Genomic DNA, 16,195 nt, shown 5'->3' with positions numbered 1-16,195 from the left:
AGTCTTTATTGGGCCGATTCTTTGCCCCGGGCCTTATGTTTGACACCACTGTTTTAAAGTGTCCAGTGTTGGTGTAATTTAGTGTGGATTACATGCTGAAACATGTGTCTTCTTTCAAACATCCCTGTGTTTTCTGTCCGCACTGAGGAATAATTTGTGTTTTGCTGTAACTAATCAGCTGAGTCCTGCTGAAAGAGCAATAAAAGTGCTTTTATTAAGACAGTGAAAACAGCTGCACAGCATAAACAGACTAAAACTGCACCTAGAATCCGAATGAGGATCTTTTGAACACACTAACTAAAACAGCAGGAAAAACATGGAATCAGGGGGTCTGTCTAACATGGGACCTTGATAAACAAGTTGACAACTGCCTGAAGAACAGATGAACTAAAAAACGATCCAGCTGTGTTTTTATATGAGCCATAAGAGCTGTTGTGCTATTTCTACTCTGGAGGGATCTTCACATTTTTCTCCTCGCTGTAGCCTTTGTTCCCTTCGAGCATCATAATCCAGGAGTTAATGCTATTGGGCAACTTTACTTTAGTCATCGCGTTCATGTACTGCTGATACATGATGTTGCCCAGTACCCGATGGTGCTCCTCCTCATTCATCCAACGAGGCCTCCCTCTCTTAATGAAATAGCGCATGTCGGCGAACCACTGAATGACCGCCAAGCGTGGCACATCGACCAGCCTTGCCAGCCGGCTGTACTGCTCCTTGTCTGGGTACTGGCATTGCAGGAACGCCATCTTCATCATTGCCAGCTGGGCCGGCGTCTTGCAGTGGAGCCGAGTAGTAGGTGTAGGCTCTGCGGAAGAGGGGGTGTTTTTCACTTCGATGAGGGCCTTTAGTTTGTCAATATCTGTGATGAAAACGCTGTGGTCCGGCTCTGCTTGCAGATCTGCACCCTCGATTTCTTTTTTCTCCCTGAAGTCGCCGTCTATGGTAGAGCAGGGATCGCCGGCTCTCTGCAGCAGACGTGTCTGGTTGTCAGGCGCTGGAGATGCATCAGAAGTTTGGTTTTCAGCCTGGGGGCCGAGCAGAGAGCTGGGAGCCGGAGGTGCATTACTCTCCTCTTGCATGCAACTTTTGATCACTCTTGGTTTTTTTCTTTTTCTGCCACGACGCTTGGGGCATTTTTCTCCCCCACTTTCCACTTTATCCATCATCTCCTCCTTATCACGCTTCATGATCTTCTTTCCCATCTGGTCTGTTGCTGTTGTCTTTTTTCGTTTTTGTGTGCTGCTTTTTTTCTCCTTCACTGGTTGCTCCTTCATGTCTCTCTTCAACTGCTCATTAACATTTGCGCTGTCTCCTCTCACTCCTCTTCCCTTTGCATTCCCACCAGTTGCTTTCACTTTTCTCTTCTCTCTTCCGTCCTCCATTATTTCTCTCTCCGTCCCGCCTTGAAGCTCCTTCTTTTCCTGACTTGAGTTGAACTTCCTTTGGACCTCACGGATGTCTTCATAGTCCCAGCTGATGCCGTAGCGGAGCCTCTGTGCCATGAACCACGCCTTCACCTGGTCTGGGTGCAGGTGGCAACTCTCTGCCAGTTCGGCGGTCTGTCTGTGTGTTAGGTAGGGAAACCTGTCAAAGGCCTCGTCCAGCTCCGCAGCGCCGTGTATCTGTGAGTCGATCTGGTGCGAATGCACCCACACAAGCTTCCTACTCTCAGAGATCAAGGGGAAACACACCACACTTCTCTGGTTCATGCCGTTAGCCATGGGGGTAGGGCTCATGTCTGAGAAAGCTGGAGTCTCTTCACGAGTGCCAGGTGGTTTCTGACCGAGTCCGAGGAGCTCTTCATCAGCAAAGTGCCTCATCTTACTCATCTGTCGTGATGCACTCCTGAAAACAGCAGACAGAAACATGTACAACTAAATAAAATACTCTAAGGTCAAAATTACTGAGCAGGATTTTCCCAGTGCCTGTGATGAAGTATTTGATTTCTTAGATATTTGATTTGTTTATCGTGCACTTCCGGTAAGTAGCAGCCAGGTGCTGATAATCAAATGCACCTGATTAATGAGGTATCAGCAGGCGTGAGCATGTCTATAAAAGCAGAAGTTTTGGCAGTTTAATGGTCTGGAGCAGGGGTGCCCAATCCCAGTCCTCGAGAGCTACCGTCCTGCAGCTTTTAGATGCATCCTTGTTCCCACACACCTGAATCAAATGAATGGCTTGTTATCAGGCCTTTGCCAAACATGATGGCATGCTGAAGAGATCAAACCATTTGATTCAGCTGTGTTGGAGTAGGGATGCATCTAAAAGCTGCAGGATAGTAGCTCTCGAGGACCGGGATTGGGCACCCCTGGTCTGGAGCATTCAGATGTGTGTTAACATAAAGACTCAATCTTCCCAGGAGAGGGCGTCCCAGCAAATTCACAACAGGATCAGACCATGCAATCTTCAGAGACACTGCAAAAAAACCAAAGAGCTCCATCTCAGGCTCTACAGGTCTCAGTTAGCACGATTAATGTTAATGTTCATGACATTATTATTAGAAAAAAAACTGAAAAAGTATGGCTTGTTAGAAAGGGTTAAGGGAAAAAACTCTTCTGTCTAGAGCAGGGGTGGGCAATTCCAGGCTTCGAGGGCCAGTGTCCTGCAGGTTTTAGATCGCACCTTGGGTTAACACACCTGAATCACATGATTAGTTCATTACCAGGCCTCTGGAGAACTTCAGGACATGTCGAGGAGCTAATTTAGCCATTTAAATCAGCTGTGTTGGTTCAAGGACGCACCTAAAACCTGCAGGGACACTAGCCCTCGAGGCCTGCTCACCCCTGGTCTAGAATGAACATGGCAGCAGATCTGAACAAAACCAGAACACAAGCAACGAGGAATATCCCAAAATTTCTCCACAGCTATGTGAGAAACTGATAAGATACAGAAGACGGATAGATAGATCCCTCGGGTAGGTTCCTCCAGGAAAATGTCTATTGCACAGTATTTTGACTATTGTCAGTCTATTGCACAGTGATTAGTTCTTAAGATGAATAGTCCAATATCTTTATTTACATTATGAACGGGCATTATAAGGTGTTATAGATAAAATTTAAAATTTTTAAAAATGACCTGCTTTGCAAGCATCCTTATAACTGTGCATTATTGTATGTAGTCTGTTTCACATTATAATCAATCCAGTCCTTTTGGCCACTTAAATGTCTTGATATTAGTGTTATATTATATTTCTTGCAGTTTTTTATACCAGATTTTTGATGTCAATGAGACATTTTGCCCACATAAACAAAAGATATATAAAAGTGACTTTGCCAAAGAGTGGCTGCAACTTCTACATGCTGGCAGGTCTTTTCTTACTCGCTTACATAATGGCTTTTGATCATTCATTAGAGACACATTTGATAGATGATAGGTCCACAAAAGTTTAATATCAGAAATCACTTTTTGGCAGATGATCACCATTTTCACCGTGGCGCTGCTAAAGTTGTTTCACAAACTTAATGGTGCTGTGTAATTTATAACAGCTGGTTATTTTATATATTTTTTTAAAATATTAATTATAAAATTAACTCATACCTGGAGCTCAATTTAATCCCCTAAGTTAGTAGTACCTCAATAAGAGTAAGACATAAGACGTAAGAGTAAGAACTGAACATATTAAATACTCTAAATGTTAATTTTAATCCTTTTGGTTTCAGTGATTTAATGCCCAAGAAAGTAAGGTTACACCCAAACTGATTCCTGTTAATTACGTATTACTTTAATTAATTAAATATTACTTATTGTTTAATACTTTTAGCTAATTAACTAAACAAAGTCTCGCTAACTTAGCTAGCTAACTTAGCTAGCTAACTTTAGCTGGCTACACTTTGATGTTAGCTTGTTATATTCTGACCGGGACTGACCTCTCTAACCCGGTTATGAGTAACACACAGTGATGTTAAAAAGTACTGGTTACCTTCACTGTTCACCCCGTTGCTTTATCGGAGCACTGCTGCCTGTTTGTTAGCACTAGCGGTACGTTTAAGGCTAACTTCGGTGCACAGGTGTAGTTAGCTTAATAAAAGTATTTCCTGGGTTTGCCTTGCATTCATAAAACTTTGGCGCCCGCCAACCTTGAGAAACAACGTCAGCTCCTGTCTGATGTTCCCTTTGAAAACTGTCCGAAATATACAATAAAAAGGCGAAAAAATAATTTACAAATTCTTCCCCGAAGTCACTGGTCACATCATTAGGAACACATTGTTATTTGGCTCATGACAGAGGTTATATATGAAATGTGATAGACTTGCATTCACTTTACATATAAGGTACATCTGGGGTGCTGACCATTTTCAATCTCCCAAATGAAATGTTCTTAAATCATTTTTTTTTCCGATTTTAATTTATTAAATGAGAAAACAAAACAAAATTAATTTTTGTCTCGATGACACCCCACAAAGATTTTGAGCCAGAAATACACCTGGTTTTAATAAATATCCCATTTAAAAATATTAACTGGGACAGAAAGAAGGCAGGAAAACTGGGAGAAAAATTGCAGTAAATGGTCCCATATTCAGTCCTCTGCAACAACCTTATGGCACATGGTTTACCTGTTCAGCCAGGTAGGCTATGCTAGGAATTTCTTTTTTTAATACAGTTTTAAGAAATGATATGAAGTAACTGCCCTTGTGGCCTAACCCTGGCCACAAAGGTCAATCATTTCTTAGCTGACATACGTTTTATTTAGGTGTGGTGTTTATACTTGTAACTGTGTATTTATTTTGCCTGTGTTAAACAATTTCATATTTTTTGACAGATTTTTTTATGGGAGTGTGAACATATAGGATTAGGTTGCTACGATAAGAATTTATAGCTGACACTGGGTTATTTCTGAGTAAAGTATACCGGTGAGGACGGAGTGCAGCTCAAACTATCACATCACACTGGGGTATGCACACTGATCAAAGCTTTTTAATTTCTGAATCTTTGGAAACAAGACCAATTCCTGTCAAAATCTTCTTTCTTTCTTCTAAAACATGTCTGACAACATACAAACAAAAAGGAGAAGAACAGATCCTCTGTGACATGTGTGCAGAGGACAGGAAACCAGCAAAGAAGACGTGCATGAAGTGTGAGATCTCCATGTGTGTCCAGCACCTCCAGCCTTTACCACCACTTGAAAAGGTGTTGTGGAACTTTGATGTCTCCTCACTCTTCTTCTACTGCAGAACCAGACAGCACCAGAGGGATGAAATAATAACTATTGAGATGAGCCTGAACAACAAGGAACTGACTCCATTTGTACGACTGGGAAAGGAAAATGTCCAAAACACGACCCAGAAGCAAGAATGGAAGTGCTCATGTGGGAAAGCTTACTACAGGGATGGTAATGGATACAGAAATAATATGTCCCGCTTTTCTTCCCAGGCTAATTGTTCTTGTGGAAAAATGATTGGTGGTCCATGTGTCACAGAAATGGTTTGTAAACTCTGTTAGTTCAAACTCTGCTGATCATTTAGTCATTTTCTGTCCCTGTATGAATATCAGTGTAACTGACTGTCTTTCACATTCATAAACTGTGAAGACATTGTGCTGCTTCAGTGATTAACTTGTTGTGCGATGTATCACATATGAAAGTAATGTAAATTAAAAAAGTAAAACAATTTTGTTTTTTTGTTAATTAAAATATTCTTAGCTCCAGTGTTTGCTTTAAATGTAGCAACAAATTCTTTTAGTTTGAACCGTTTCTACTTTATTTCACCTGCAAGTTGAAGACGTGTGTCTCCATCTGCTGGTGGTGCTCTCACATTGTTCACACAGCTCTTCGGTCTTATTATCGACAACAAAGAAACAGCTGTTGTTTTATACAATGTAAATGATCTGATAAATAATAAAGTGAGTATACTTTTAATATATGCAATGCTTTACATATCTGAGTAACTGAAGCGAGAACATTGCATTTTCATTTGTGTTAATTGGACAAAAGAAAGTTACTGAATTTGCCAGTTTATTAAGTACACCTTTGTCAGTATAAAAGTAAAGCAAATCAATCTGCATTCTATTGGTTTTAATTAGTTTGAATATTGAAAACTGAAAAGACTGAGAGACCAGGCTGCAAAATACTACGGGTCTTATATAAGGACACAAAAACTGATAAGATTTTGTCTCATTAGATAAGAGCAGGCTCATTGTTCTACAGTAACTTGGAGGCACATACAGGGAACTATTGTTCTGTCATAAAGGTTTATAATCTACAGGCAGGGCGGTCAGTTTCCAACAATCTGATAAATACATTTGTTCAGTGCTGACAGGAATCCTGCCTCTAACATCAAAGCCTTTAAATAATCACCAGGTATTGTGACTTTACATTAAAAATGTTTTTCCTCTTTGTTACACATGATAGAAAATAAGGGCAGCTGAACGCCAGTGAATGAATGTCATCCATAAGCTACATTATGGTAAATTAACAGTATTTTAATGTCAGCACAACAATGGAAAAATTGCTCTGTGGATTTCGTAATTCCATGTAAGTCCATGTCTTTTCTACCCTAAAAGTGTGTTTGCCAATCAAACTCTGGTCAGTGTTTCTAACACGTCCATATTTCTGCAGTTAAACTTGCCTGACTCTGCCTGTTCTCTATTTGTTTTAGCAGTGCAAAGTGCAAACTAACTTCCAGATGATCCAAACTGTTGTACGGTGCTACTGGATTTATAAATAAGTGAGAGACCAGGCTAGAAAACACTTCTGTTCATTGAACTGGAGTCAAACAAAGAGCAGCAGAGATTCTTTAAGGACTGAATGACATTCAACAAATCAAATCAGGAGATCCAGATTTAAATAAACATCTAAAAACACCGGCCGAACCATAAGCTGTTCTGTGTGAAAGAGGAAAGAAAACCAGCAAAGAAGACCTGTATGAAGTGTGAGAACTCCAGTATCCTCTTTGTTTCATTTAATGATGATGCTTATTTTGGAGCTAAATGAAGATGTGGTTCTGTACAAACATATGAAGTGAGAAAATGTGAATATTAAATAGCTCCTAAAATCAATCTTGTGCTAATTATAACTGGTTTATTGCTGCCTGGATTTTATAGATTGCTTATTCAGTGTTTTAAAATTTTGAGTGTTTCCTGTCAATCTTGGAGGAAATTAAACTGAATTGCAAACATTATAAAACAGCTGCAGTCACATTTGTCTGACTCCACCCCTTCAGTGTGGAGTTTTCAGGGAATTGAAAGTGTGGTGCAGCACTCCTGAGCAGACTAAACACGGTGATCAGAAACAGGCAAGAAAAGAGCAAAACTCAGGAGTTCATCAAATTCCAAATTTTTTCTAAAAAAGAGTCAGAAAGAGAGCAACAAGGACTTTATTCAACACTGAATTATACTCAACAAATCTAAGGAGGACTTCCTGCTGGAAAACATGTCTGACAACATACAAACAAAAAGGAGAAGAACAGATCCACAAACTGTTCTCTGTGACATGTGTGCAGAGGACAGGAAACCAGCAAAGAAGACGTGCATGAAGTGTGAGATCTCCATGTGTGTCCAGCACCTCCAGGCCCACCTGACCACACCTGTGTTACTGCAGACTCATCCTCTGACTGAACCCATGGATTTATGTGGGAACACCAAATGTTCTCAGCACGGCAAGCTCCTGGAGTACTACTGCTTGGACGACATGACCTGTGTGTGTGTTTCCTGCGCCATTGAGGACCAGCACCGCCTACACAATATGAAGACCTTCTCCACAGCCCACAAAGAGCTCCTGGAGAAGCTGAAAGCTGAGCAGCTGATCTTACAGGAGAAAACAGACGATGAGAATGTGAGTCTGGAAAAGTGGGAGAAGAGTGAAAGAGAGAAGCTGGGTCGCTGCAGTGTGCGTCTGATTGAGGCTGTGACTAAGCTGCGTGACATCTCTCTGACCAGCGTCCAGAGCTCAGTCTCTGCTCGTATGGTGTCCCTGAAAACCAGCAAGAGCAGCATGGAAGCAGCACAGAAGGAGAAGGACACCTTCAGTTTCCTGCAGATGTATTCTCAGGTGCATCAGGATGTGGAGAAGGCCAAAGCTGTGGATCTGAGTAAAGGGCTGGAGCCGGGCAGCCATCGGGACAAACTGGTTGAGGAGATAAGACAGAATGGGGAGAAGATGGTGAAGCAAGCGTCTCAGTTCTGGGGATCATTGCTGACTCTGGTTGATCCTGAACACCACCAGGAGCTTGTTCCCACTGGTTCAGACCTGATCTTTGAGCCACAGTCTCTGGGTCCTGGCATGTCGCTGTCCAAAGACAACAGGAAGGTTTTCCACAATAGCTGGCTGGGACAGTGCTGTGCAACTCTTCTAATCTGTAGTACCAAGACAGCCAGCAGCTTTCAGAGGTGGGTGATCAGTCTGTCCGAAGAGTCTGATTGGACGATTGGTTTATGTGATAAAAAGTGTGCAAAGAACTTGAAGGATGAACCTTTCTATGGACTGTGCTCGGAAGATAAGCAGCTCAGCTTTCACACAATGGAGAACGATGATGATTCTGATGCATCGTTTAAAGAAGGAGAACGTAACAAGGCCAACACAGCAAAGCAACACATGGTGTCTTCTGAGTTAATTACAAATGAGGAGGAGAATGGTGATGAGGCCATGCCACCACTTGAAAAGGTGGAGGTGTTGTGGAACTTTGATGCCTCCTCACTGTCCTTCTACAGCAGAACCGGACAGCACCAGAGGGATGAAATAATAACTATGGAGATGAGCCTGAACAACAAGGAACTGACTCCATTTGTACGACTGGGAAAGGAAAATGTCCAAAACACGACCCAGAGGCAGGAATGGAAGTGCTCATGTGGGAAAGTTTACTACAGGGATGGCAATGGATACAGAAATAATGTGCCCTGCTTTTCTTCCCAGGCTAATTGTTCTTGTGGAAAAATGATTGGTGGTCCATGTGTCACAGAAATGGTTTGTAAACTCTGTTAGTTCAAACTCTGCTGATCATTTAGTCATTTTCTGTCCCTGTATGAATATCAGTGGAACTGACTGTCTTTCAGATTCATTAACTGTGAAGAAATTGTTTTAGCTTCAGTGATGAACTTGTTGTGCGATGTATCACATATCAAAGTAAAGTAAATTAAAAAAGTAAAAGAATTTTGTTTTTTTTATGTAATTTTATTTTGTTAATTAAAATATTCTTAGCTCCAGTGTTTGCTTTAAATGTAGCAACAAATTCTTTTAGTTTGAACCGTTTCTACTTTATTTCACCTGCAAGTTGAAGCTGTTGTTTTATACAATGTTTTATACAATGTAAATGATCTGATAAATAATAAAGTGAGTATACTTTTAATATATGCAATGCTTTACATATCTGAGTAACTGAAGCGAGAACATTGCATTTTCATTTGTGTTAAGTGGACAAAAGAAAGTTACTGAATTTGCCAGTTTATTAAGTACACCTTTGTCAGTATAAAAGTAAAGCAAATCAATCTGCATTCTATTGGTTTTAATTAGTTTGAATATTGAAAACTGAAAATACTGAGAGACCAGGCTGCAAAATACTACGGGTCTTATATAAGGACACAAAAACTGATAAGATTTTGTCTCATTAGATAAGAGCAGGCTCATTGTTCTACAGTAACTTGGAGGCACATACAGGGAACTATTGTTCTGTCATAAAGGTTTATAATCTACAGGCAGGGCGGTCAGTTTCCAACAATCTGATAAATACATTTGTTCAGTGCTGACAGGAATCCTGCCTCTAACATCAAAGCCTTTAAATAATCACCAGGTATTGTGACTTTACATTAAAAATGTTTTTCCTCTTTGTTACACATGATAGAAAATAAGGGCAGCTGAACGCCAGTGAATGAATGTCATCCATAAGCTACATTATGGTAAATTAACAGTATTTTAATGTCAGCACAACAACGGAAAAAATGCTCTGTGGATTTCGTAATTCCATGTAAGTCCATGTCTTTTCTACCCTAGCACAAAAGTGTGTTTGCAAATCAAACTCTGGTCAGTGTTTCTAACACGTCCATATTTCTGCAGTTAAACTTGCCTGACTCTGCCTGTTCTCTATTTGTTTTAGCAGTGCAAAGTGCAAACTAACTTCCAGATGATCCAAACTTTTGTACGGTGCTACTGGATTTATAAATAAGTGAGAGACCAGGCTAGAAAACACTTCTGTTCATTGAACTGGAGTCAAACAAAGAGCAGCAGAGATTCTTTAAGGACTGAATGACATTCAACAAATCAAATCAGGAGATCCAGATTTAAATAAACATCCAAAAACACCGGCTGATCCATAAGCTGTTCTGTGTGAAAGAGGAAAGAAAACCAGCAAAGAAGACCTGTATGAAGTGTGAGAACTCCAGTATCCTCTTTGTTTCATTTAATGATGATGCTTATTTTGGAGCTAAATGAAGATGTGGTTCTGTACAAACATATGAAGTGAGAAAATGTGAATATTAAATAGCTCCTAAAATCAATCTTGTGCTAATTATAACTGGTTTATTGCTGCCTGGATTTTATAGATTGCTTATTCAGTGTTTTAACATTTTGAGTGTTTCCTGTCAATCTTGGAGGAAATGAAACTGAATTGCAAACATTATAAAACAGCTGCAGTCACATTTGTCTGACTCCACCCCTTCAGTGTGGAGTTTTCAGGGAATTGAAAGTGTAGTGCAGTACTCCTGAGCAGACTAAACACGGTGATCAGAAACAGGCAAGAAAAGAGCAAAACTCAGGAGTTCATCAAATTCCAATTTTTTTCTAAAAGAGAGTTGACAAGGACTTTATTCAACACTGAATTATACTCAACAAATCTAAGGAGGACCTCCTGCTGGAAAACATGTCTGACAACATACAAACAAAAAGGAGAAGAACAGATCCACAAACTGTCCTCTGTGACATGTGTGCAGAGGACAGGAAACCAGCAAAGAAGACGTGCATGAAGTGTGAGATCTCCATGTGTGTCCAGCACCTCCAGGCCCACCTGACCACACCTGTGTTACTGCAGACTCATCCTCTGACTGAACCCATGGATTTATGTGGGAACACCAAATGTCCTCAGCACGGCAAGCTCCTGGAGTACTACTGCTTGGACGACATGACCTGTGTGTGTGTTTCCTGCGCCATTGAGGACCAGCACCGCCTACACAATATGAAGACCTTCTCCACAGCCCACAAAGAGCTCCTGGAGAAGCTGAAAGCTGAGCAGCTGATCTTACAGGAGAAAACAGACGATGAGAATGTGAGTCTGGAAAAGTGGGAGAAGAGTGAAAGAGAGAAGCTGGGTCGCTGCAGTGTGCGTCTGATTGAGGCTGTGACTAAGCTGCGTGACATCTCTCTGACCAGCGTCCAGAGCTCAGTCTCTGCTCGTATGGTGTCCCTGAAAACCAGCAAGAGCAGCCTGGAAGCAGCACAGAAGGAGAAGGACACCTTCAGTTTCCTGCAGATGTATTCTCAGGTGCATCAGGATGTGGAGAAGGCCAAAGCTGTGGATCTGAGTAAAGGGCTGGAGCCGGGCAGCCATCGGGACAAACTGGTTGAGGAGATGAGACAGAATGGGGAGAAGATGGTGAAGCAAGCGTCTCAGTTCTGGGGATCATTGCTGACTCTGGTTGATCCTGAACACCACCAGGAGCTTGTTCCCACTGGTTCAGACCTGATCTTTGAGCCACAGTCTCTGGGTCCTGGCATGTCGCTGTCCAAAGACAACAGGAAGGTTTTCCACAATAGCTGGCTGGGACAGTGCTGTGCAACTCTTCTAATCTGTAGTACCAAGACAGCCAGCAGCTTTCAGAGGTGGGTGGTCAGTCTGTCCGAAGAGTCTGATTGGACGATTGGTTTATGTGATAAAAAGTGTGCAAAGAACTTGAAGGATGGAGCTGTGTATGGACTGTGCTGGGAGGATAAGGAGCTCAGCAGCCTCACAACAAAGAGAAATGAAGGTTCTCAATCATCCACTTCACAAGGTTTGAAGGTGCAAAATACTGGCACAGCCAAAACTGGGACCCAACTCGTGACAACCTCTGCATCAATCACATATCAGGGGGAGACCGGAGAAGAGCCTGTACCACGACCTGAAAAGGTGGAGGTGTTGTGGAACTTTGCTGCCTCCACGCTGTCCTTCTTCAGCAGAACCGGACAGCACCAGAGAGAAGAAATAATCACAATGAAGCTTAAAGCAAGCGTCAGTAACTGAGACCTGGCCCCATTTGTCCAACTGGGAAAGCAAAATATCCACAGCAGGACTCAGCAGCAGGACTGGAAGTGTTCATGTGGGAAAGATTACTACTGGGATGGTAACAGGTACCGGGATCATAGTTCTGGCTACTCCCACCAGTCTGTTTGTTCCTGTGGAAAACCTCTTAGTGTCACAGAGGTGGTTTGTAAACTTTGCTAATCATAGATCTACTCATTATTTAGTTGTCTTTTTTTGTCCTAAAATGCTTTTTTTGGTTAATTATATATGTTTAGCTTTGGTATTTGCTTCTAATGCACCAACTAATTCTTTTAGTTTGAACCGTTTCTGCTTTATTTCACCTGCAAGTTGAAGATGTTTGTGTCCATCTACTGGTGGTGTTCTCCATTGTACACACAGCTCTTTGGTCTTATTATTGACAAGACAGAGCTACTTTTGATTTATACAATGTAAATCATCTGATAAATAACAGAGTATATTTTAATATGTGGAATGCTTTAACACTGCATTTTTAAGTTTTTTAACACCGTTTTTTTTTTTTAATGAAATTTGCCAGTTTATTATATACATATTTTTCCCCATTAAAAGTTGAACGAAACATTTTAGGTCTTTTAATTTTATCCAGTGAACATTTAATATTTAAACACTGAGTGTACACCTCACTAGTTTTTGGGGTCATTAGATTAAACCAGACTCATTGTTATACATTCACTTGTAAGCACATACAGGGAACTGTTGTTCTGCTATAAATGTTTATAATCTACAGGGTGGGTCATCGATTTCCAACAAACTGATAGCTTTCACACAATGGAGAATGATGATGATTCTGATGCATCGTTTAAAGAAGGAGAAAGTAACATGGCCAACACAGCAAAGCAACACATGGTGTCTTCTGAGTTAACTACAAACGAGGAGGAGAATGGCGATGAGGCAATGCCACCACTTGAAAAGGTGGAGGTGTTGTGGAACTTTGATGCCTCCTCACCAGTGTTGGTCAAGTTACTTGAAAAAAGTAATCAGTAACTAATTACTGATTACTTCCCCAAAAAGTAATCCCGTTACTTTACTGATTACTTATTTTCAAAAGTAATTAATTACTTAGTTACTTTTTAAAAACACGATTTACAACCTGAAGAGGTGATAAAGCGATAGATCTTTCAGCCCAATTCTACTTTTTCTGCATAATCCATCATACAAAATGTAATCAAATGGAAAAGTCTCCTTTTTTAAACTTGTTTTATCAGTTTTAATCTTTTAACTTTATGCATCAAGAAAAATTTTAATTATATGCAACATTCTCTGACTTGAATAAATTAGTTTAACATTTAAACCTATTTTCTACACATTCCAGCACATAAAATAAAATATTTTTTGTGTTTACACTCACTCTTTCAAATAGATGCAAGTAAAACACAGCAGAAAATAAATAAAGTCAAAGACTCAGCGGTCCTGTTGCTCTATTTTCACCTGTAAAGCAGGACTGTGGCAGGCGGAGGTTTACCCTGGTGCAGCTGTGCCGCGGTCAGTTGAAGAATCCGCGACTTTCTCTGTGAGTTTCCCATTACGTTGTTGCGCACTCGGTGCTTGCTCGGAAGTTTAGGGGGTTTTTTCGCTGTAAAAAGAAGTTTTCTTCCCACGCACGATGGATGCTAATGTTTTTGTCACTTTTTATGGAATCAAACTCAAAGTAAGGTCAGTACTTCCACGCTTTAAACGCTGCACGCTCATACTCTCTCCCACAATCGATATGTGATCCATTGTTGATCTGCACACAGCTGTTGTCACCAACGGCGCACTTGCTTACGTCACTGTCGTGAGACATTCTCGCAAAAAATCACGGTTTTAGTAACGCAGTAACGCAGCGTTCCTATGGGAAAGTAACGGTAATCTAATTACCGATTTTGCAATAGTAATCCCTTACTTTACTTGTTACTTGAAAAAAGTAATCAGATTACAGTAACGCGTTACAAGTAACGCGTTACTGCCCATCTCTGCTCCTCACTGTCCTTCTACTGCAGAACCAGACAGCACCAGAGGGAAAAAATAATAACTATGGAGATGAGCCTGACCAACAAGGAACTGACTCCATTTGTACGACTGGGAAAGGAAAATGTCCAAAACACGACCCAGAAGCAGAATGGAAGTGCTCATGTGGGAAAGTTTACTACAGGGATGGTAATGGATACAGAAATAATATGTCCCGCTTTTCTTCCCAGGCTAATTGTTCTTGTGGAAAAATGATTGGTGGTCCATGTGTCACAGAAATGGTTTGTAAACTCTGTTTGGTATTTGCTTTAAATGTAGGAACAAATTATTTTAGTTTGAACCATTTCTGGCTTTATATGTATGACATATGACATATAGGGCTACAGCAGACCAAGGGTCTGACAGACCCAGGGGCACAGACCCCCCCCCCACAAGAAAATGCTGGGAATGAGCCGGTACACACCTGAGCACTCAGCCCCAGACACTGAGAACCACCAATAGACCGGGGCAGACAGGGAGTGTGGCGGGGGGAAAATGCCCCTCACTTGGGGGTGCCTGAGATGTTCTGACCTGACTCATAGACATTAAAAAACAGGCACACACAGACACAAGCATGCATTCCCAATCTCATGTACACATATACAAATACTCACACATTCAGCCAAAATGGAGACACACAGAAATGAATGCTGTATACACACACACACACACACACACACACACACACACACACACTATACTTCCAGGTCTATGCACTAATACCCCCAGAGGGTCAATCCCCCCAAGACCCAGGAGATGCTCCCCTTTACTTTGGGAGGAAGACAATCAGACCGCCTCGGTCCAAGCAGAGCAGCCCACCAACCCAGACTCCAACCGGACAGCCAGCTCCTGCTCCCAGCTTCCAGTTCTCCCAAGAACCCTCAATATCTACATAAAAAATAAAATTCTGAAGTGGGCACCAGCACTCGGAGTGAGGCTGAATGAACAGACCCCCCTCTGGACATTGTTCAGTGTGCCCACCCCCAAGGCCCTATATGTATGACACATGACTTCTAAAAACTCTCTTCTTTTATTCATGTATTGATTTGTTAATTATTCACAATAGTATGTATAGTGTTACAGTGCCAGAGTACATATAGACCTTTGTATTACAACATGTCAGACCATGACAGGAAGGGCCACTACTCAAAAAGATATGACTGATGGAAAATATTATGTAAACATTTCTATGAAGTTTAAGTTAAGCTACAGGCTTATTTCTCCATCAGCCTGCAGAACTAAAATAGGAAGAACAATTTGGCTTGTTATAGATACTTGCTTTAATTGCTGCATTAATTATTTACAGTTATTAAACTGAACAAAAAAATCTGATGATACATCTTCTGCAGAGCATGAAACTTGATGTTTCCTAAAAACACTTTAGCTCTGGTGGGAATGTGGTGTCGTGTTATTCTTGTTATGAAACGTCAGTATGTGTAAAGAGGAACTGGAAGTTTGGTCATGGCCCAGAGTGAACTGTTTAACACAATGAAGCAACATGTGGTTTGTTGCAACAAAAAACATCCTGACATCTCACCTCTGTTTTTGAGATTGTGAAAACGAATTGCAAAAATATTTTTATTGTTTTTGTTTTTAATAAATAATTACAATCCACAGTAAACCTGAAAACAATGAATAAGTGTTGGGAATGTTTTAGAGCTAATTACTCATATTACAGGGACACCATAATATCTTCTGACATATCAGTCTACACACAATTTAACAGTCTGGCTGAACGTCTGTAGAAGTATACAATATTTTAGCCTCATTTATTTATTTATGTTGCCTGAAGGGTGTAAGTTGAAAACTTTTGTAATCTGAAAAAAGACCATAGAGAAGAATTTGTGATGAGCCACAGGTAAGGCTCTCTTTTCCTGCGATCACTTATCTGTAACTCAGTTTTCTTCATTTGTTACCATGGTGGCCTGAAACTATCAGCTGGTGTCAGCTTGGCCCCTCCCCAGAACCCACAATATCTACAGGGAGTGCAGAATTATTAGGCAAATGAGTATTTTGTCCACATCATC

The 16,195-nt window shown here is 41.0% G+C and overlaps 3 protein-coding genes across 12 annotated transcripts in view; 2 read left to right on the top strand and 1 right to left on the bottom strand.

Moving 5' to 3' along the window:
• Positions 1-189: 189 nt before the first annotated feature.
• Positions 190-4,229, bottom strand: homezb (homeobox and leucine zipper encoding b). Of its 3 annotated transcripts, none has more exons than XM_086280183.1 (2): positions 3,923-4,229; positions 190-1,848 (listed from the first exon to the last, which is right to left on the bottom strand). In XM_086280183.1, the coding sequence occupies exon 2, from the start codon at positions 1,830-1,832 to the stop codon at positions 444-446; it is 1,389 nt and encodes a 462-aa protein (XP_086136309.1). In that variant the 5' UTR covers positions 1,833-1,848; positions 3,923-4,229; the 3' UTR covers positions 190-443. The 3 variants fall into 3 exon arrangements, with proteins under 3 accessions (XP_086136309.1, XP_086136316.1, XP_086136301.1); XM_086280190.1 differs by having other exon boundaries at positions 4,080-4,220; XM_086280175.1 differs by lacking the exon at positions 3,923-4,229 and adding an exon at positions 2,019-2,074.
• LOC147335591 (tripartite motif-containing protein 16-like) overlaps positions 2,727-16,195 on the top strand; it is a 32,228-nt gene continuing 18,759 nt past the window's right edge. Inside the window, exons 1-3 of one of the 8 annotated variants that reach the window (XR_015126854.1) lie at positions 2,727-2,917; positions 10,814-10,893; positions 14,162-14,182. Coding sequence is in view for 3 of the 8 variants with exons in the window: in XM_086280203.1 (XP_086136329.1) it covers positions 10,788-12,143 (1,356 nt within the window). In the remaining 5 variants the exon portion in view is untranslated. Of the gene's footprint in view, positions 2,918-4,667; positions 4,895-5,041; positions 5,633-9,714; positions 9,897-10,025; positions 12,742-14,161; positions 14,183-16,195 lie in introns of those variants that run through there. The other 7 variants (XR_015126850.1, XR_015126847.1, XM_086280219.1 and 4 more) reach the window with 7 other exon arrangements.
• On the top strand, positions 6,266-9,374 carry LOC147335592 (uncharacterized). The gene is made up of 2 exons (XM_086280163.1): positions 6,266-6,472; positions 6,597-9,374. Exon 2 carries the CDS (start codon positions 7,370-7,372, stop codon positions 8,915-8,917), a length of 1,548 nt encoding a protein of 515 aa, XP_086136289.1. The 5' UTR covers positions 6,266-6,472; positions 6,597-7,369; the 3' UTR covers positions 8,918-9,374.

This window comes from Aulonocara sp. 'chitande type north' Nkhata Bay, linkage group LG3 (genome assembly GCF_057382095.1).
Source record: "Aulonocara sp. 'chitande type north' Nkhata Bay isolate Kocher_YH1m ecotype deep benthic linkage group LG3, A_spYH_male_GT1.1, whole genome shotgun sequence".
In the NCBI taxonomy this organism is placed as follows: Eukaryota; Metazoa; Chordata; class Actinopteri; order Cichliformes; family Cichlidae; genus Aulonocara; species Aulonocara sp. 'chitande type north' Nkhata Bay.
The sequence above is the reverse complement of the archived record's forward strand: the minus strand, read 5'-3'. Positions and strand labels throughout refer to the sequence as shown.